A 21,264-nucleotide genomic window follows, 5' to 3' on the forward strand; every position below is an offset into this window, starting at 1 on the left:
TATGAAATACGTACGTTTGTATTGGTATGTGAAGGGGCATTTGGTGCTAATACTGCGAGCACATATTTTCATAGGGATGTGTCCCCACTGTGATCCTTCTTCCGGTGAGCGTTGCTTTATAAAAGCAGTGTGTAGTATTAGCCAATACCTTTCAAATTTAAAAACCTTCCAGCTTGTTCTGTTCAACGCTATGCTACCTCAAACTTAGCTGGACATCTAATTATAAATCTTTTGTTTCAAACACTATTCTTTCTATAATTTCTATTATTCATATTTCTGTGGCCTCATTTGTTTTAATGGATTGCACAGCAACTTGTGCCACATACATAGTACTAGAAAATACGGTTTTCAGTGTTAAAGGAAATGCTTGTTTAAAAAAAAGGTAGAGACAATATCTAGGCCTAAAATTTTCAAAAGGTTTTAAAGTTTTGTCTTAAGATATTACAAACATGTATAAATGGGAAAAAAAACCCCAACTCTTTCAATCCTATTTTGGTACGTAGTATTTCTTCACAAATGAAGAATGACTTTCTTATAAAAGGCATAAGAAGATATTTTCTGTGTTTTTCAAAGATATACATTTGATGTCTAGTTCACTTTGTCATTGGCTTCTGGTTTTCTTGGAGTAGGTGGATGACTGAGGAAGGAGTGAGGTTGTGTACATTCATGGGATATGGCCTCTTAAGTTTAAAAAAGGGGGGGTGAGGGGAAGTAGTTTGCAAGATGCTGAACAGATGCTTTGGCTTTGTGACAAATGGCTTATGAATGCTGTCTGGAGCACTTCACCAAATGTTGTAGGACTAACACATGTAGATAGATATATGGAAATTTACTGCTAAGTATTTTTAAATGATGAAAAATGAGGTTGAAAAAGTAGAGTACTGTAAAATATGTTGATATGCAGAAAAATGTATGTTGGAGCTTCCAAAAATATAGTAGATTAGCTTAGTATAGGAACAAGATCTTGAAATAATTCTAGTTTATTTCTCATAATTTGATTGTGATTTTTCATTTCCTCACAATGGTTTTATCTTGAGATAAGTTGAAAGAAACAATGTTTCAAAAATTCTGCAAAAGTCAATTCTTATATTCTACTCCTTCTGATAATGGTTTCTTCATATAATTCTAAGTATTAACTAGGTGCTTATGTTACATTATAGTAGAGCTTTCTTTAAACCTTTTTTTATTCAAGATTAGTATTAAAAATCCAGTTCCCAGCACTGTACTTTAATAACAGCTGCTTTCATTCTTATAGTATTGCCTTCTCTTTTGTTACAATTTTTTAAGCACAGGATTGCTTTACAGGCCAGTAAATTAGCATGTCACACAGATGACTTAATCTGTATACATAAATTTTCATCTTCTCCTGAGCAACAGCTTGTCAACTATTTTCAGAATTGTTAATACAACTGTTTAGGGCATACTGGAACACAGCAGTTCCTTGTTGCCTAAAAATCAAAGGGCAGAACTTGACATAGAGAATGGTGATAACTTATACAAATATGTACTTCAGAGAAGATTTTCCAACAATAAATGCTGATTCATGTACATACTCTCAGGACTTCTATGGGGCTACTCATTTGGACAAGCACTCACATATCTATCATTTTTTTAAATGTAGATTAATTTTTGAACTGTATTTTTGATGGACTTCATCTGAGACTTCTTCAGGAGGAAGGGCTCTTTATTATGGTGCTTTTTAGGACTGGAGGTATAGGGAAAATCTGTCAGCATGAAGCTTCTGGAATCATTAAGCAGGAGGGTAGGTAAGTTCAGGTTAGGAAACTTTCCTGCGGCAAGGACCCAGATTGTATACTGAGTTGGATTTTCTCTCTTGGTTGTAAAGTTTTGCCTGGCAAGCTGTGTCTTGGAAGCTTTGTTCTATGGGGTTCATTCACTGGACAGTACCTGGTACAAGGTTGTTGCTCTTGAGGAAACGGGGCTGCTCTAGGGCTAGCGTAGAGGGTAACTCTGTCTTTACTGTCCATTCTGCAGAACACCAGGACAAACTTTTTCAGCATTATGTCCTGTATACCCTGTTTAAACATCTGATTTCCGCTTTCTGCCTTTGTAGCTAGACAGGCTCAGCTTGTTCTGTCTTTTGTGTACTTGTAAAATAAGTTTACAAGATAGGCTCCCTTCCAGGTATAGAAACTTCTGTTGTCCCCTCAAATCTATTGGCAAATGGAGCAGCAAACCCAACTTTTCAGGACAAATGTGGCTTGGTGTCTTAAGTGAGCTATTTCTGTTGTTAATGTATCTAAAATTCAAGTGTGCCTCTCTTTCTGGGTAGAGAAAGGTGTGATAAAGCTGCGTTGAGGGATGTGAACCTTATTATTCCATATTTTTCGTTTTCAGGAAACCTGTGGAGCAAGTTGAGAGAATTTTGGCCTCAGTGACCTCAGAATAATACTGATCCTTTGCACCTCTTATTATTTTTATTCAGTCCGCCTGTGATCCTCTCTCTAATTATCTGATCTTAAAACAGGAGAGAGAAAAGTTTGTAGGTGGAAGCATCTAGATAAGTCCTCAGAGATACGTGATGTCTTCTGTAGATACTGCTTCAGTGGTGTTTCTGGACATTTTATACCTTGCTGGATTTCTTGATACTTGAATTTTGAGATTTTGGGATATGAAAACCTATGCATTCCATTCTTTTCACAGTGAACAATCAGTTTCTTGGCATTTATCTTTTTCCTTACTACTGTTTCCCCCCACCCCTACTCCCCGCTTCTTTAGGATCATATATGATAGTGATTTCCGCAGACCACGACCCTGGAGAAAAGACACGACTCCAGCTTCCAACGATGAAAGAAAACGATACTCACTGCATCGATTTCAGCTACCTTCTGTACAGCAAGAATGGAGCAAACCCGGGCACTTTGAACATCCTGGTTAGGGTGAACAAAGGGCCACTGGCTAATCCCATCTGGAACGTCACCGGCTCTACTGGCAAAGACTGGCTTCGAGCAGAGTTGGCTGTCAGCACTTTCTGGCCCAACGAGTACCAGGTAAACTTGCAAATAGATTCTCACTGCTTTATAACATGAGCGGTGAGGCCCTTATACGGTTTGCATACATTTTGGTCTGTTCTGATATTTTCCCAGTGTCCTTAAATAAAGTGTTCTGTTCAGAATAAATAATTATTTGGGGATGGATATTTTTTATAGGAGGTGATTGTTCAAAGTTATCTGTTATTTGTATAATAGGAAAAAAGTAAGCTGGAAACAAGCCTGATTAAAAGAAATAGTTAGATTAAAGTCCAGGAACATCAAAATGATAAACTCCCAGAAATAAATTGCCTGTGCAACTGTAATTTGTACCTGTCTTCCCTCCTCTTTTGGATATGCCTGTGTTACTGTGTCTAATTACATGACCGTAAACTGTGTTTTTTTCCACATGACATTTGCTTCATTTGCTGTGCAGGCAGAATGGTGCTCACCTAATGAGCAGCTGCTCAGGATGTGTTTTTCTCCTGTTTGCTCGCTATGGGACAAAACCACCTGCAGTGCAGGACTGTTGTTTAGAGAGAAGAATTGTCCTGTTATTACTAGATGCTGTTATTTTATTTGTTTGATTAACCTGAGAAAGTACCTGCAGCTGTTTTGCTCAGTGGGTATTTGATGTGAAGGATGAATCTCATACACAGGCATTTTTGTCCTCATATGTAGGAGGGGGAAGAGTTGGATTAGATGCACTCATCTGAGTTGTTACACCATGAGGTGTTATGTCATCGTTGTATGCAGGCCCTCGTCTAAGGATGCTGAAGGTCATTAGTGCTCATCCAAACAGTTTGGATGTCCAGACTAGTTATCAAATGACACAAAGTGACCTCCTTATTAATGCGGTTTTCTTGAATAGTGGTATTGTAGGAATGTTTTTTAAAGTGCCTTTTGTAAAGTTCTTTGCAATTGCCCACCATCAAAATAATCTTCATAAAAGAACAAGCATTGCTGCAAGCAGCCTTACTTATAAGTTGAAACTGGTGTAATTTACTATCATTTTATGTTTTTGTTCAGGTTTTTTTTTCCCGTTTTTAATATTTTTATTTATAAAGAAGTTTAATCTATCAGTGACATTGAAACTGGGTGAAATTTGATTTAAAGTTCTGAAACCTGGTTTCATAAAGCTTGGCTTCTGAGGAGGTGTTTTATTAACCCTTTTATGTTGCTAGAAAGTAGCTTTTGGTGTGCTTAAAAAAAACAGGAGCCTTTTACAGCAGTATAGTAGTAATCAAGTATAGCAGTATTATATGCAGTAAATCAGGTTTCTGCTGACAGATGGCCAGGCTTGACAAAGAGATTGGTGGCTGGGGCCTTATCTTAGCAACATGGCCATTTTTCACTTACATTACAGCTTTCACATTATCTCTCTATAGCCTGTGCTTAAATTCGTTCTTTCCCTTGCTTGGTCATACAGCAGAATATTGAAATTATGTGTAACATGGTTTATTTTTAAATTAAAAATAAATCTGGAGTAAGACTGGAGAACAGTTAAATGCAACCTGCCGTGATTTGTGTACAACTTGCACAATTGCTTTTATGAACAGGAGGGGAAATCTGCATGCCGTCCATGCATGCCTCCTTGTTTGCACAAATAGGGTTGGTAATTTTGTGGTTTTAAGTGGTCCTTTGAGGTCTCAAAGTCAACATTGCTCTTCATTGTTCCTTTTTTTTTTTCCTCTTTTTTTAGTGGTAGTTTTGAGTTGAGTTATTCTTTGTCGTGGAAGTTTTTTTTCATCTTTCTCATAGGAGTTCTTTGCTGTAGAGCTCTAGCTCGTGATTTTGGCACTTTGATCTACCTGTTGGTCGATGAGTTCAGCGAGCAATGAAGGGAAATACAAATCGGTTTTTATAACGTGATGGAAGCGGTTCTTCACTAAACCGGGAATTGAATCTCTGCCTGTACAAGCAAGGTCACTGCTACAGACCACTGCGGAGCCCAACTGTTTGCATGTACTTTGTTAATCAGGTCAACTTAGTTGCCATTTCCTTCACTTTTAAGTGAGGGAAGAGAGTAGATATTAGCAGGGGCTGAATAGTTTAGGTTATGTTATAAGGAAGTCTTGTATGATGACTTGGAAGTTAGCAGGATGGCTGTGTTAATAGTATTAATGAAGTGCTGCACCTTGGCTAATTAGCTCCTAAACAGCATTTCTGTGCTCTGCTGTGCTGGTTGAAGCTTTATTGCTTCTTGTTCAAAACTAGCACAGTGTTTTTGCATGTCACTGGTCAACAGTATAGATACAGCTTATGCATTTTTGGATGGACTTAATATTTATTTTTACTCACAAGATATATATATATATATTTTAAATAATCCATTTATTTGCCTTTCTTTAAGTATATTCTGTTAAGTGGCTTTTTTTTTGTTTTATTGGTTTAATTTTTTTACTTATTTATTTTCTGACAAAATATAGTACACTTTATTACAATAGCTTTACTGCATCAAGCTGAATTTTTGTTTAGCTTTGAATGCTGTCCCTGATGACAGATAACAGTGGAAGCTTGTAGAAGAGTTTATGAACAGGACAAACTCATTGTCGTACCTCCCCCAGAATATACTTCCAGCTTTGAGCCTGTTTGTGGTTCAAGAACTTCGAGTTTAAGAACCAAAGTAGAGCCTTTATACCCCTGTAAGCCCGTGGGGGCTTTTTGCACTGGTTTAAGCTTCTAGTGACTACAGTGTATATTAACATGAAATTCAATGTTACTTACCTTAGGACCATTCCTGTGGGCTTTTCCAAGCATGGAGCCTGTAATTCCTCAGTTGTCATATTTTGCACTTGGGAAGTTTCAGAAGTCTTGTATTGATACAATTTGCTTCTCTCTCCTGCTAGCAAGGCATCTGCATCTTTTATTGTGTTTGTTTAACATGTGGATGAACTGTTGAGGAAAAGGGTTTAGTTAGAGAATCCCTTGGGATGGAGGATATTATTTGGTTTTGGTCCTTGTTAGTTCTGGAATCTTTTTTTATCACTCCATTGGAAATATGCCATGTTTGACCTGCCCAAAGTTTGCTTCAAAGGAAAAATATTTTGGGATTTTTGTTGTTTAAACTTTGTAGCTGTCTGGGAGTTTTATCTCTCTGTTGTCTATGTTGGTTATTACTGTAACTCATTAATTTATTTTAGTTAAGATGTTTGTTTATTCCTGTCTGCATGCGTTGTTTTGTCTAATGCTTCTGTTCATTTCCCCAAGTTCTCTCCTGCTTTGCACAGTAGGAATTATCCAGCTGCTGGGGGCTGTCTCTTTCTGCTTCTGTCACAGGCGTTTTTCCACTTCTCCTCCCTTGCCAACTATGCCATCCTTTTTGATTTTTGTGTGTGTGTTTTTGTTTTTGCACACTGTCTTCCAAACGTCCCTTGTTTCCTTTTTTTTGTGTGTGTGTGTGTCCCAAATTAATTTTGCTCCCACTGGGTCACATCCTTGCTCGATCACACGCGAAGTCCACTTTGCAATGTGAACCATGGACTTTCTGGTTTTGGTTTCATATTACATCTCTCTGTTTTTTGTAATCTTTGATCAGAAACTGATAAAGAAACTCTTGACTTGGAACCACAAATCTCAAACTTCTAAAAAAATTAATTACTTGGTTTCTTTATGGTTCTTTAAAACTTCATTATACAATAATAGGGCTCTTTAGTGTAACAGAGGCTGGCTAGGATACCTGCTTGAGAGGAGTGATGGTTACACTTGGAAGTATAGCTAGCAAACAAAAAATACTGAACTGTACCAAGCAGAAGTTCTTTTGTCAGTTCAGGAAGACTAATGATGTGTGACCATTTAAAAAGTGCAGGAAGACTCTAGAAAGACAAATAATTTTCTTGCTGAATTGTGAATCCTGATTTGGATAATGAATCTGTTCTTTATTTTAATATTGATGATTTATAGGATTTATAGCAGTTTAAATAGCTCAAAGATCTTGGAAAGTTATTTTCCTTTATGATCTTAAAAGGTCTCGAAACTGTAACAGAATTATTACATCAGGATGGCAGTTTGATTGAAGATTCGCTAATGGTGTGTACAGTTGGGTCATATGCCAGGTAAGGTAGGAAATAGATTTCTTGTGAAATAGGAGAATTTGTTGCCTTTTGGACATCAGATCACTGTTCTACACTTGCAGACATGTGAGACTATAAACCAGCTGCATGCAGAAAAGTTTGGGAAAGCAGGAAGCAGGGAATTTGATTTCTTTAGTCAGTTCATACAGCTAAGAAAGGAAAGCAACAAGTGAAACACTAGTGGAAAGTACAGAAGTACATACAGCCTGTGTGGACTGCGTAGAACTGAGTCACAGGCCAACTTAAGAAGAACCTCCCAAACTCCCACTTCCTATTTATAAGACAGATGTCCTTCATTCTATACAGTCTCTAACCTTGAAGCGCAGTGTAGCATCCAGAAAATCCAAAGCAGCTCTTTAAAAAAAAGAAAGCATTCCAAAGGACTGATGTTTTCTAAGGATTTTATTTAAAATCTGTTGGAATACAGAAAATAACTTAAAATAATATCCAAGACATACAGGATGAATAAAACTGTATAAATAGGTTGACTAAATAGGTAAGAATTTAATATAGAAAGTGTTATATTTAAACACTGTAAGAAAAACTGATAAGCAGCCAGCCAATGTTAAAACTTGCTGTAAGTCTTGGATGTTGAGTTGCGAGACTCTGAAAGTCTTGTGGAAACCTCAGCACGAGCACAAGACTTGAGCACCAGAGGAGCAGTCTGTAGCCATGCGTAAGAGGCAATGCTTCAATAGGCTGTGTTTCTTTGGCCTAGAAAAAGATGCAATTCAGGGGAACATCATAAAGGTCTGCAAAGCCATCGCTGGCGTGAAGGGGAAACCTCTTCCAGTTTAAGAATTGGGGGCCTGTTTGGTCTGGTGAGGGAATGAGACTAGAAAGAAGCAAACAGAGGTGGGTCACACAGCAGGCTGTAGACCCATGAAAGTCTGTGTCAGAAGTAGCCATTCTGGATGCCAGACGAGTATGTAGGCTTAAGGAGATGCCAGGCAAGTTCTTGAAAGAGAACTGCTAGAAACCAGTAATTAGGCAAACAAGGCCAGTAAGTCTCATGAGCTGAAAGTAGCTGGAGGAGCAGAGAACGTTTTTGGGGGTGGGGGGGTGTGGCACAGAGAAGTGATGTGCATTCTTACCCTGTTCTTAACCTTTCCTTGTGATTACTGTTAAAGAAAAGATGTTGGGTTAAGTAGACCTTTGGCCTGAACTGCTAAGCTGTTGTTAGGTTTTATACGAAGGGCAAAGTCCTCTTCCCTCCCTCCCCTGCCAAGTGGATGTGTACTTAATTTTTTTCCATATTCCTAGGCAGACTAAATGTAATTTTTATGTTCAGTGCTTGCCTAAACCAGTCTGGTCATATTCTGTGAAAGTGTTCTGGCTGTAGAAATGAAAACTAACTTCATGTGCCACTACCGGCCCTACGCCCATTTCTCTTGGCTCTTTTCTGCTTGTCATCTCCTTTCAGTCTAACTTGGGGTAACAGATATTTTTAGACTTTTTAAAATTGGAATTTACAAATTAAGCCTTTTGAATTCTTCCAGTTTCTAAGGATTCTCAGCAATAAAGTATGAATTCGAAGTTTTGTTTTGGTGAGTGGCTAGAATTTCATTCTAGCAGAGATACGAAAAATTGTTTAGTAAAATGTGTTAGTAAAAGGTTGGCTAGCTTTATAATTAAAGTATGTTAATATTTATTAAACTGAGATAGCTTTTTTTTTTTTCCCCCCCTTAAACTTGCAACAGTTATGTTTGGCAGGTAGTCACTGAAATGCTCCTTGTATAGGTGCATCATTCTTCAATACTCCTTTTGAGAATACTTTGTGGCTTTTAAGAATTTAAGGTGGCTGTCCATGAAATATTTTGTTCCTAGTTCATTAGTACACAATGACATGGCTTATAGAGCTATTTCCTTCTTTCCTCTCCCTTCTCCTCTATCGTTTTCATCAGTTAAAAGCACTTTTAACTGTCTCACAGCTTACTGCTATCACTAATGATGAGAAACTGGACCTGGACCCCTTTGGAAATATATCCAAATAGGAATGATGTTGCTTTCTTCTCAGAAGTGCTTCGGAAACCCCTAAGTGTTGTCCTGACTGTTTCTTGCTAGACAGCAGTTAATCAAAAGACTTTCTTTCTTTATACAGTTTATCGAAGAGTTACTTTGAGAAATGCTTTTTTATAATGAACTTCCTTATTGCTTCTCCAAGACTTGTTAGTACAAACAAAAAAAACATCTTTTTTTAAGTGCTAGGATAAACATGAAAGTGTGCAAGCATATTTGTCACATTTCTGTCTCACTTTGTCTGAGATGTTTATCAATTTGGTGAGGACAAAGAAAGATTAAGTGCCAGCAGAGTGATTACCAGCAACATTTTAATAATTTAGTTCTGTAGGTCACAAAGCACTTACAGCTCTCAAAGGACTTCTGCAAATACAGTCTCATTCCAGTCTTCAAACTGGATAATCATAGTGCACAGAGTGAAAATGAATGTTGCCCAAACAAGCCTAGTCATGGCTGAGGTGCCAGCCTTCAGGTTTTACGTTCCACCATAAATATTAGAGATTTCATGGAAGCTCACTCTTTTTTCTTAGAAATGACAATGCTGGTTTTGACTGTTAGTTCAGGTCCGTGGCATCATTTCAGTAGTGTATGTTCTGCAGACTAGCCACAATGTGCTGCTTTTCCATCCAGAGTTAGTTCATTTGTGACCATAGGAAGTTCCTAAGGGATAAGGGAATGATGGTGGTGGGAAAGTAAGTAAATGTTGGTGGTATATGCTGTTGTCCTCTTCCCCATGTATCATGTTGTGTCTCATTTTAATTTTTTTTCTTCTTTTTTCTTAAGAATTTTTAAATTGTCATATGGAGGTGTACATAACCGCTTTCCTAGTTTGGTGGATTTAATTTTGTTAGCCTGATTTGAAGATACATAATTTGGTTTTGCGTCTGCTACATTAAAAAGGGCAAATATGATAAATTAGTATCAAAGAATCTTTACAATTAAAAATAGCAGAGATTATTGTTAATCAGGTAAAATCTGTCAACCTTGTCTGAGTCAATGACCCAAACTGTACTTCTCCATCGCAAGCAGTGACGACTCTGCCCCCCATGAAATGCCGAGAACTCCATTCCAGCAGGGAAGTTCATTTGACTTTGGCCACCTTGGTTTTTACAGGCTATGGAACTGGGGAGTCTGAGCGACCACTTACATTGCTCTATCCTTAGTCCTGTGCTGAAGAAAGAATGAATTTGCAGAATTTTGAAGCTAAAGTGTTTGTATGCCTAATAAGGAAATTTTGGAGATAATATAGATCTTCAGAAGATAACAAGATTTTCTCAGTTTACTCCTTCCCTTTTCTTTTTTTCTGTGTTTAAATTTTTCAGAGCTGTCTTTTCCACTGTTCTGCTTTCTGTTATTTTACTGTCTGTGACTAGCTTGCTTTTGTTCTACTGTGTTCTGCGTTTCCTTTGCTAAATGTGTGATCTGAACTGCTTAAAACTAGTGTAGAAATGTCATACTTGAAGCACTGGAATATTGTAAGGAACCGTATGGCTATACATACCAAACATTCAATTCTCTTCTTTCCATTCAATAACGTAGTTTCAATGAAGCTGATGAGCGTTTTGACTTTTTTCACTATTTCCTGCAAGATAGTGGATATCTTCAGGGCAAGGTGACAAAAATTTAGTAGATGCTTGACATTTCCAAAGGCAATGAAAGAATTTGGACATTAATGTGCTGTATGTGTCAATATTATAAATTACATTTAATTACCTAAAAGTCTCGAGTGGAAAACCATCTGGCTGTAAACTCAAAAAGACTTACTTTGAGATAAATGCGTAATATTTTTAGCCAGTGCTTAATTTCTGATGAAATATATGTGACTTTAACCTCAGTACTCTTGCAGGAAACATTCCACTCATCAGCAAGGTGGTATGCAAATTTTATATTAACCTTGATTACCAAGATTATGAAAAGCCTGTAGCATTCCACTCCCCATCATACAGCAGGGACTGTCAGGCAGTGAAGTGGAAAACACACTATTTGCTAATTAGCAACCTCAGAGTGCCTGATTCAGCTTTTCAGAAATGCAAGATTGACTTAAATCATGGTGTGTAAATAAAGAAGTTCTGGATGGTTCCTTTTGTCAAGATTTTTCTTTTTCAGGATGTTTGTCTGTAGTTGGAAAGCGTAATTACTTGTTATGCAAGAAGCTCAGATTTTGTCATCTTTTTATCAGCTTCTGCAAGAACCCTTCCCTTTCTAAGAAAAATTGTGAATATCATGCTATCAAGGAGCTGGCAACGATACACTCTTCCACTTGGCTCTTCTTAAAATATGTTTTTATTCACGTGAAAAGCGAAATGAATGAAAGAGGGTTATGGCAGAAATCAATGATATATGCTTGAAGTAGATGGTTAAAGGAAAGCAGAAATTAATAATACTTTATTTCATTATACAGGTTCTGAAAAGATTGAGTAACGAATTGTGCTCTGCTAGGGATTTCCAGACTACTCCTAAGTGAAAGTAAATAAAAGAAAAAGCATAATAGTGCAGTATTGAATCATTATCAAAAAGTTCACTAAAGTTTCTGCAATACAAAAAATTGGAAACCAATCATCATCCAGATTTACAGGCCTTGAAGAGTCAGTGACTTTGACTTAAAAGTGTGAACTCATCAATTCATCACTGAGAAGATGTATTGTTAGGCAATTTTTGCTGTGAAGCATTGTATGCTTCTAGATGGCTGGAATTTCCCTGCTGTGCCCCCGTCCTCCCCAATAATGCCTATGTTGGACAAAAAATAATTCTAAGAATTATGCAGCCACTTATCTTTCTTTTTGTTCTTTTCTGCCTTTTATTATTTAGGGCAAGATGAAATGCTGTGGAAGAAATTTTTTTTTTTTTGAGTCTGTGCACACCATGCTACAATGTGTTGGTTGTTTTGGTAGGTTTTTTTGAATATTTTCTCTTTTTCTAATGCTAAATGGTGAAAAAGCCTGAGGCTTGGAGTAAAGTCAAAAGGTTTCCTTCATTCAGAATAGTATGTAATAGGAATTCCATGTTGACTGGTGGTATGATTTCCTCATTGGGAAATAAATGCCTTATATCTTTATAATTCTTTCTACCTTGTATGTACTTCTTTTCTTTAGTTTAGACTTTGTTTGAGGTGACACTGAAAAACCAACTGAGGTGGTTGCTCTGAAGGAAAAAATATTCAAAAATCAAAGAGGAGGGAAGAAGTGTATCAATTACGTTGCAGTAGGATCACATTCAGATCAATTATGCAAGGTCCATGTATTTAAGCAAATAATCAAGCAAACAAGAGAACCAGTATTGTTGAATTTTCCCCTTTGCCCAAAAGGTATTACAAAGCATTTTAAAGATACTTGCACCCTCCTTGCCCCTTCCTGCTCAAGTGAAGTAAATTATACCACCATTCTGGATATTCTGAAACACCATCTGAAGTAGAATACTTTTCTGGCTCTAAGGTAGTGATGGGAAGTTTGCAAACTAGTAATTGCCCTGTGGGATGCAGGGTGATGGTGCAGTGAGGCAGATAGTGCTCTGGGCTCAAAGCCAGGAACTGTTGCATTGTAGTCTTTGCAGACATATTATTTTCTTCTTTGAGAGCTCTGTCTCTCAGTGAGTTGTGGAGCTCCTTCATTGTTTTCTTTAAATGTCTTTATGTGCAACTCCCAGAAGGTTTAAAGAATTGGTATAAAAGTTGTTGAAATAGATTATTTCAGTAAAGGACCATGGCTACCTAGAAGAAACCCTGTGCAATCCTGTGAGCCAAGCTGGGTTTTTTCCTGGTGGTGTTTTTTTTGTGGTGGGGGTTGTGTGGGGGGTTTTTTTTGTGGCCTCAGGGTGTTCTGGAGTCTTTTGCATGTTGTCCATGAGACCTTTTTGCATGCCATTCATTTGCTGGAATAGGTTCTGTAGCTGGAAACCTTTTTGGTTTTAGGGTTTACAGGTGATTGCTGAGATTTCATTGATGCACACACCACGATTGCCACATCTCTGCCTGTGTCTCAAACAAGCAACAGCAAATGGAAACCCAACCCATGGCTCTTCCTCTGTGTTGAGCTGGGACAGTGCATTACTGCTTGACAACTACAAGGCAGAGTGAAGACACGATTTCCACACCAGTGGAGGGGGCAGATTGTGTGGGCATCTCTGCTAATGCAGAGCAGAGGAATTCCTGGGGTTGCGGCGGTGTTGCTTTACTGTCCTGCTGCAGTGTGAACATTGTATTTACTGGGGATGGTTGTGTGCTCCTGTTTGTTGCCTGTATGTGAGTTACCTTTAGAAATTTCGTAACGTCAATTTTTAGTCTTGAGTCAGCTTTTTGTCTTGGATCATCATATATATCAAAATTGATAATTATGGCAAAATGTAGTCTTTGCTATGCTTGCCAGGCAATGAATGTGTCTCAGGTTGTGCATTCTTCAGTGGGTGTTGTCTGTTGGAAGAAAATAACTCGTCAATTTTCTTCTTCAAACAGTGCGATTGTTTTGTTTTTTTTTTATTTATTATTGTGCTGTATTCGGTGATTGAAATGTCAATGCTGCAGGTTTTTAGTTCTTCAAATATAGGAGACATACGTCTGTCACCTGGAAGTAGTAGAGATTTGCTGCTGTTTATGGAATGAAATTATTTACAAGCAAGGAAAGCATATTTGTTCAATTTGAATGATTTTATAATAAGTCTTTAAAAAAAAAATATCCTGTAATGCAAGCCTTCCTAGTACATTGTTGAAGTACCAGAAGAGGAATCAAATATTAGGGATTTTGTGGTAGTACTCAAGTGGTTGTGGACTTGACCTGTAAGACAGAACAAGCAGAAGTTTTGTAACTCAGTGGAGGTGGTGGTTTCTGGGGGTATCATGCTGTCACTGGCTTTTGGGGAAGGCAGAAGAAACAGTGATTGTGCCAGATTCAGCAGCAAATACCTAAAGGAGCTGCTTGCTAGAGCGTTTCTAGCTTGGTCTGCCAGCAATAGAAGAGGAGGAGAAAGGAATGAGTGAGCACACTGTATTTTCCAGCTGCCAAACTTCAGCAGCGAAATACTTTTTATCTAGAGTGTGTACGTGGCTGCCCTTTGGGCATACATTCTGCTCATGTCATGTAACTTTGGGAGGTTTCATCGTTAGTTGACTTTGTTGGACCTGATTAGCTTCAAATTTTGGGGTTGACTGGTTAACTTCAGAATTGGATTTCATCTGAAAATGTGAAAAAAAAAAAAAAAAAGAAAACAAAAAAACGAACCCCCCCAAAACTAAAGTCCACTAACTTTATGGACTTTAAGGCAGGAATGGAGACAGATAATCTTCTTCATCTGTTTTTTTTTTTTCTTTTTGTGAATTTAAAGGCACACATGCTCACATGTACACCCACTCACATGTGAGTGAACCCCTGTTTCTCACCCCCATCTTCTCTGCTATGCTTAGGTGATTCCTGTAAAGTTTCTAGCCTTTACAAAATGAATTAAGAAACAGTTGCAATCTGCATTAAGTCTGTCTTTTCCTCGCTTTTCTTCTTTTGAGTTGTGTTACCTTTTGTATCAAATATAAGTGCACCCCTGTGTGTCTGCACTGCTGATTGGTTCACACTTTCAGAAGTTTTGTGGTTAAAAAAAGAATCAATTTCAGCTAGTGATGTGCTTGAATTGCCATGTTGAACTCAATGAATTGAACTTTGGCGTTTCTCTAATTCTGGTTCATGACAGCACGGCCACTGTGCCTCATGTCTGGAGAGGAGGCCAAGGAGCAGTGACGTCCTCCCTTAAGACTTGCTTTCAGAAGGACAGGGAGGGCAGCAGCAATGTGGTCCTTGCTTCCTTCTCCTGCTCTGCCTATGGCTGCTGACAAGAGGACTTTGATGTTGGTTCTTCCCCTGTCACAGCCCCTTTTCCAGTTTTCCCAGCTGCTGCCCTTGGAAAGGGTCTAGGGGAGGTCGGTGTCATTCTTCCCTCTGCACTGGCACAGGTCCCTACCCTGCTGTGTAATTGTAATTGCATGCTCCCAGGGTGATATTTGGTCTTTTCCTTTGGCAGAGTGAATATGTGCTGCCCTTTATGCTATGCTTGTACTTGTGAAGAACACACAAACCCAGAGAACATCATGTTTCTTAAAAATAAATAAAACAATAATAATAGAATAATAATACTACCACCACCAAAAAAACCCGACCATTTCCCTTTTTCCATAATGGTAAGCTAAGGGGATGACAGGTTCCTGTTACCATATTTCCAGTGTTTTTTAGTGTAAATCTTAAAAGCAGGGTAACAATCTGTTGTTCATTTTTCTACTGCTCTTAATCAGAGAAGTGTGAGCCTACCATGTTGAACGAATTTCTCTTCTAAATGAACTGAATTATTAAACTATTTTGTAATGTACTGAAAACTGTGATAAGTTATCAACTTGTGGTGATTTTTTTTTTTTGATACAGGTTAAAATATCAAGCAGCTTGCAATGCATTTGCAGGTTACCAAAGAATATTTTCTGTCATAGATCTCAACAGGAGATCAGTTGTTTTTTGTGCAACTTAGCATAGAAATCAGAACAAAGCTGATTAACCAAAAATGGCAAACACCAAATCTGACGGTGGGTGTACATGTGATGGGGTTTGAGTGTATATCAGTATGTGTTTGCATGTGCCTAGATTTTTTGCTTTTGTTTTTGTAAGGAGAAAAATGAACCTTTAAGTAAAGCATCATCTTTAGTCCTGGACTTAATTATGAGATCTTAACACCATATATATTTGAACAATGAAAGAGGATAAAGTTTAGCAGCAGCTGTCTGGTTTTCCATGAAGAGCTGGAATATCAGATGTATTTTTCTGGGTAGCATTGAATTCAGTCTGAATTATGTTGCTCAACAGTTGATTTATTACTAATTCGTCCGAAGTATAACATGTAGTATAACCAATATTTTTTAAAAAGCTATGTGAGTAGTTTCAGTTTCATGTTTGTCTTGATTCAGTAATCCTGGTGAAATAGAACATGGCATGCATTTTAATATATTATTTGTTTACATATGTTAGATAAATACCGCATAGCACATTGAAACAGTAAAATGTGTTAAGTGGGTATTTTGTCACAACAAAACAATTAAACCAGACACATGTGCTTTCTTTGGCTGTAGCTTTACAGAACCATCAGTTAGGTTCAACATATTCGATTGAAGAACTGCCCCCCAAATTAGAAAGGGGTTGTTTGGTTTTTTCTTTTTCAAAATTGTAACAATAGAGCTTTCATTTTCCAGAAATTTACTTTTTTTGTTGTTTTTCTCTTTTTTCCTTTTTTTTTTTTTTCCATGATGAGGGTATTACGTATGGTAAGATAGTACTTAAGAATGTGCATCCTTCAGGACCTTGTTGGCTGTGGTCAGATCTGTAATGAAGAAATCTGCTGAAATGTCTTCAGGTTTCTGCTTCTAAAGTTAGCATTTTATTTTGAGCATATGTGTGTCTTGCTTATTCTGAGAAAAGAGTAGCAGGATCAGTAGTACAGGCAATAAGCTTAGTTTCTTTTTCTGTGAATTTGAAAATGTCAGTGTAATCCAGGTACAGATATTCTTAATAACCACATAGAGGGTTATAATTTTACTCACAAGTGAAGTCATAACGAAGGTAAGTAATTTTCCTCTCCAGTTTAATTAGATTGTTAATTAAATTGGGAAAACTGGCTTGTCCATTTTTAAATTCATAGTAATTTTGCTACAGTAAATCTACTATAGTGTTAAAACCAGTTCTGCAAGTGCTGTGTACGGCTGAGGTTGCTGAGCAGTTTCCTTGCTACAGAGCAACTCTGATGCAAACTCTGTGGAAAACCAACTTGGTAGCTTCATGTAACAAGCAATATTTGGGTAATGCATTCCAAACCCTTATGCTTTCACAACAATCTTTTCTGATAAATTTGAGGAAAAAACACTTTGGGTTGAGCCAGGATGGGGGCAAATCACAGCACATGAAAATAAGTTAATTGTGTCATTTTGTAAATGCTACGTCTTCCCCTTGGTGGTCTTTGGCTTCTTCCCTGAGCAGGTTCTTGCTATATCAGTGAAAAAAAAATTTCAGAAAAAAACCCCCACAAACCTAAAAAATCGCAAGCCCCCTAAAACAAAACAAACCACACAGCAGAAATAAAGCCTTGGCATGTGAGGCTGGTGAGTTGCCAAGGGTCGCTGAAGAGAGTGATGGCTCCCCGTGTGGGTGTGGGAGAGCGGGCAGGGTTCTGTAACTGGGGGCAAGGGGGGAAGCCAGGGAGCGGTTTGGGGACCAGGAGGCTCCAGCACTTTTTAGCCCATAAGTCAGGGCAGCACTGCCTTTGATGCTGTGACCTGTGCTTGCTTAACCAGGGCTGCGGCAAAACTACCTGGGGCTTGTGACTTTATGCTGCACTCGGCAAGCCAGCCCTATCGATTTGTGGGGAAACGAAAGGCTGTATTTCCATTTAAGATCTGGGAGATTGTTTTCTCAGGGATGGCTGGGAGAAAAGCTTGCACCAGCACTGTTTGGAGACTTGACTTTACTTTAGGCAGGTCTCCAGCCTTTGTGTTTGGGAAGGGAATTTTCTGAACCCCTAACAAATGCAAAATGCTGTAGGGTGTTTTTCTTGGAAATCTGCAGGCGGACACAGAAGGGATAAAGCAAAGGGAAGGCTCCAAATGCGAGCATCAGCAGAGCACAAGCTGCTGGAGCAGCCCACACCAGAAGGCAAAGGTAGGGAGGATGATGGAAAGTTGTTACTTCAGCTGCAACTTCCTGGAGCTGGGACATGAGTAATAGGCAACAAATCTTTCTGGAGGCATTATTTAATGACCACTTAAGTTGCCTCTGGAGCACTGATGGCAATAAGAAGTGAATGCACGAGTATTTCTAGGGAGAATTTATTTTTGGCAAAAATTGTTAATGATTAGATATTTGCTTTCAGAAAATATACGTCAAAATGAGAGTAGGATCTGCTTCTTTAAGTGTAGTCAACAGGTTTAGTGTGTTTATTTGCAAAAAAAAATTGTGATTAATGTTTTTTTTAAATCATAACAAAAAATCAAGTACAGTTTTCATAAAAATGGAAAATCAGGTCAATTTCAAAACATATAAATTGGGAACTTCAGTAATTTGAGTATTGTTTGGTAGAGTTGATTTATTCCCGAGCAAGAATAAGGCCAGATACTTCATGCCTCCAAAGATCACGTAGGGAAGGTGTGCAGCTGCAAATGGAACTTGTCTGTGTAAAACCTAAGCTGAAATGATTTTTTTTTTTCTAGCACTTCTCTGAAAGTGTTAGATGAAGCTAAAGCTGAACATCTGAAAAATGATCTAAGAAAACTTACCAAGTGTAGAAGCTGGACTTCGGATTTTCCATTGGTATCACTCATATAGTTTAAAATCAGATTAGTTTATTAAGGAAAATGACACAGTTTGTGTTTGTTAAAATGTGGCTTCATTTGACTGCTTCGCTTTTATTAGTTCAATTACTGTAATTTTAAATGTAGTAAATTTTCATGGTGTAAAGAGCCTTATAGCAGATCTTAATTGCTTTTCTGAATTCTTTAGTTTCATATAAATATTGTGATCCAAGTTGATAAGTAATTTTTATCTATGTTATTAAGTGTTGAGGTTTTTACAGGTGTTTACTCCTTTAGTTCCACCGTGATGATATTTAAGATATAATTAAAGTTTACAATACGGAACAGTAGGAGCTGTTTTATCTCTGCTCTAACATAGTTGCAAAATGAAGTTGGCTGTGTAGAGAATAGGAATAAAATTCGGTTGCAAAACTGATACAGATTGTGTGCAGAAATATACTAAGTATTTAGGAAATAAAGTTTTGTAGAATTCTTTGTGTACAATATTTTCAAATAAATCATGAAGAAGGGGTGCTGAATGAGTCTGTAGTCTAGATACTGTTCTGGTGTAAAACTTTTGAGGAAGGGATTGATATTCTTCTGACATTCTGCAGGGAGAATTCTCACATACCTTATTTAAAATAAAGCTAGGAACTGCAAATTTTGTTAGTAAATCCAGAGGTGGTTACTAGCGGGCTTTAATATGTTTTCACTTATTGTTGTTCCTTATGCTAGCTAATGTACTTAAGCTTTGATTTTCTTAGTGTCAGGAAGGCATACCAAGTAGCTGCCATTGAATGCAAGTTCTCACATAGCAGTGAGAATAGTATTTCCTATTTACTTACTCTTATTGCCATGGCAGGTAGCAGTAATTAAAGGCAACTTTAGAGATGATGTTTTAGTTTCAGATTTTCTTTCCCAAGTCAATTAAAATGAAAAATACCCCACTCTCCTCCATCCCCTGATTGTGAGTTGCTGTGTTATCTCTTCTCTTCCACCGTGCTTGGTGGTAGCTTCGTAGGCAGCATGAGACACCTCTCTGCCAAATTGCGCAAGATTGAAACTTCTGGCAACTTTATTCTATCTTGTTGTCCTCGTTGTCATCTACCTAATTTGCAAATTCATCACCCGTATTACAGCATTCAGTATTTTAATTTTACAAATGAATCTTTGCTATTTTTCTCACAGGAGTAATTTGTTCCTCCAGACTTGTTTCCTTTCGTGTAAGCGAGCCGTTGGTATTGTGCTGGTTGCAAGCTGTCTTTTCTGAGGACGATTGATATTGAGCCAATGTGCTGCAGCTGGTGTGGACCAAGGAAAACAGTGGTCCTGAAAACAAGTAACAACAACTTCATTTGAACATGAATTGGTCTGTCTCTTCTGGTTAGCTGCAGTATCCCAGGACATGCATTTCCTGAAGTCAAATGTAAACAGTTTTTAAGAACTGGTCCTTGATAGCTGATTTAGATATTTTGTGCGCCATTAGTCTTTGTCATGTCTTGCAGGCATGTATCCATCACTGAAACTAGCCCGTTAAGAGTGTTTGGTAACACAGGTTCAGTATCTACATGCATCACTACGGCAGCTCTAGGTTGTCAGTGTTACACAGAAAAGAGAATGAGGTCTATTAAGTGAGTAGTGTACTATAAAGTTAAATATGATTTCCATGGGATGGGTTAAAAGTGGTCTATCGGCACCTTCCCAGTGAAATCAAACCTGACAAGTTAGGTGTCTATAAGAAAAGTCAGGAATAAAACATGGCCAGAATGCAGTACAGTGTGACCACTGACGGACAACTGCAGTCATACTGTGGAACTGCAAGTTCAAGTCGTCCCCAAAGTCCGCTGTGCTAACGATGTTCAGCCTCTCACGTTCAAATTTGTAACTCAGTCAGCAGTTCCAGTTTGCTTAGCATCACAGTGGAGATGGAGACACGGTCCATGCTATGCCCATCTTAGTCCATCAAAGGAATCAAATACAGATGTAGTGAGTGCAATGCACAGCTGGAGAATAAAGGGATTATTCATAATACTAAGGCAACCTGCATTCTGAAGATTTTTGATAGACACAGTGTTAACTTAATATGCATTTTCATACAGTAAACAATGAGAATTAGTGAGGTATTTTACTTGAAAATAACACAATGAGTATGTTTTGTATGTTCAGCTGCTGTATGGAACTGGAGTATGTGGAACAAAGCTAATACTGCCATAGGTAATGTCAGTTAGCAGCACTGAGGCTTAACTTTTTTTGCCATCTCCAGTGGTTATTTCTAATACAAGAATTAAAAAAGTTCACTGGTATTTGTTTGTATTAATCTACTACTGTAATTTCCCAATTATGAACATCTGAGACAAAGTAAATTCACATGTAGGTATATGCTTTAAACCACTATGTAGTCTGGTATTCCTGCATGCCTTTTGAGCATGCACATGTTAAAAATAGTTAGCCTCCCGGTCCAGATAGGGCGTTTCTGGGCTGCTTTCAGGAGAAGCTGACTTTGCGAGGCAGGGCCGTATTGACTTGCTTATCACAGAATCACAGAATCACAGAATGTTAGGGATTGGAAGGGACCTCAAAAGATCATCTAGTCCAATCCCCGTGCCGGAGCAGGATTGCCTAGACCATATCACACAGGAACGCGTCCAGGCGGGTTTTGAATGTCTCCAGAGAAGGAGACTCCACAACCTCTCTGGGAAGCCCGTTCCAGTGTTCGGTCACCCTCACCGTAAAGAAGTTTTTCCTCATATTTATGTGGAACCTCCTGTGTTCCAGCTTGCACCCATTGCCCCTTGTCCTGTCAAGGGATGTCACTGAGAAGAGCCTGGCTCCATCCTCATGACACTTGCCCTTTACATATTTATAAACATTAATGAGGTCACCCCTC

General features: G+C 38.1%; 1 protein-coding gene across 1 annotated transcript in view; it reads left to right on the plus strand.

The window, feature by feature from the left end:
* PTPRK (protein tyrosine phosphatase receptor type K) overlaps positions 1 to 21,264 on the plus strand; it is a 361,688-nt gene that overhangs the window by 85,238 nt on the left and 255,186 nt on the right. The window contains exon 3 of the mRNA XM_068396216.1: positions 2,740 to 3,011. Within this exon, the coding sequence (XP_068252317.1) occupies positions 2,740 to 3,011 (272 nt within the window). The remainder of the gene's footprint in view (positions 1 to 2,739; positions 3,012 to 21,264) is intronic.

This window comes from Nyctibius grandis, chromosome 1, assembly GCF_013368605.1.
Source record: "Nyctibius grandis isolate bNycGra1 chromosome 1, bNycGra1.pri, whole genome shotgun sequence".
Lineage (NCBI taxonomy): Eukaryota > Metazoa > Chordata > Aves > Nyctibiiformes > Nyctibiidae > Nyctibius > Nyctibius grandis.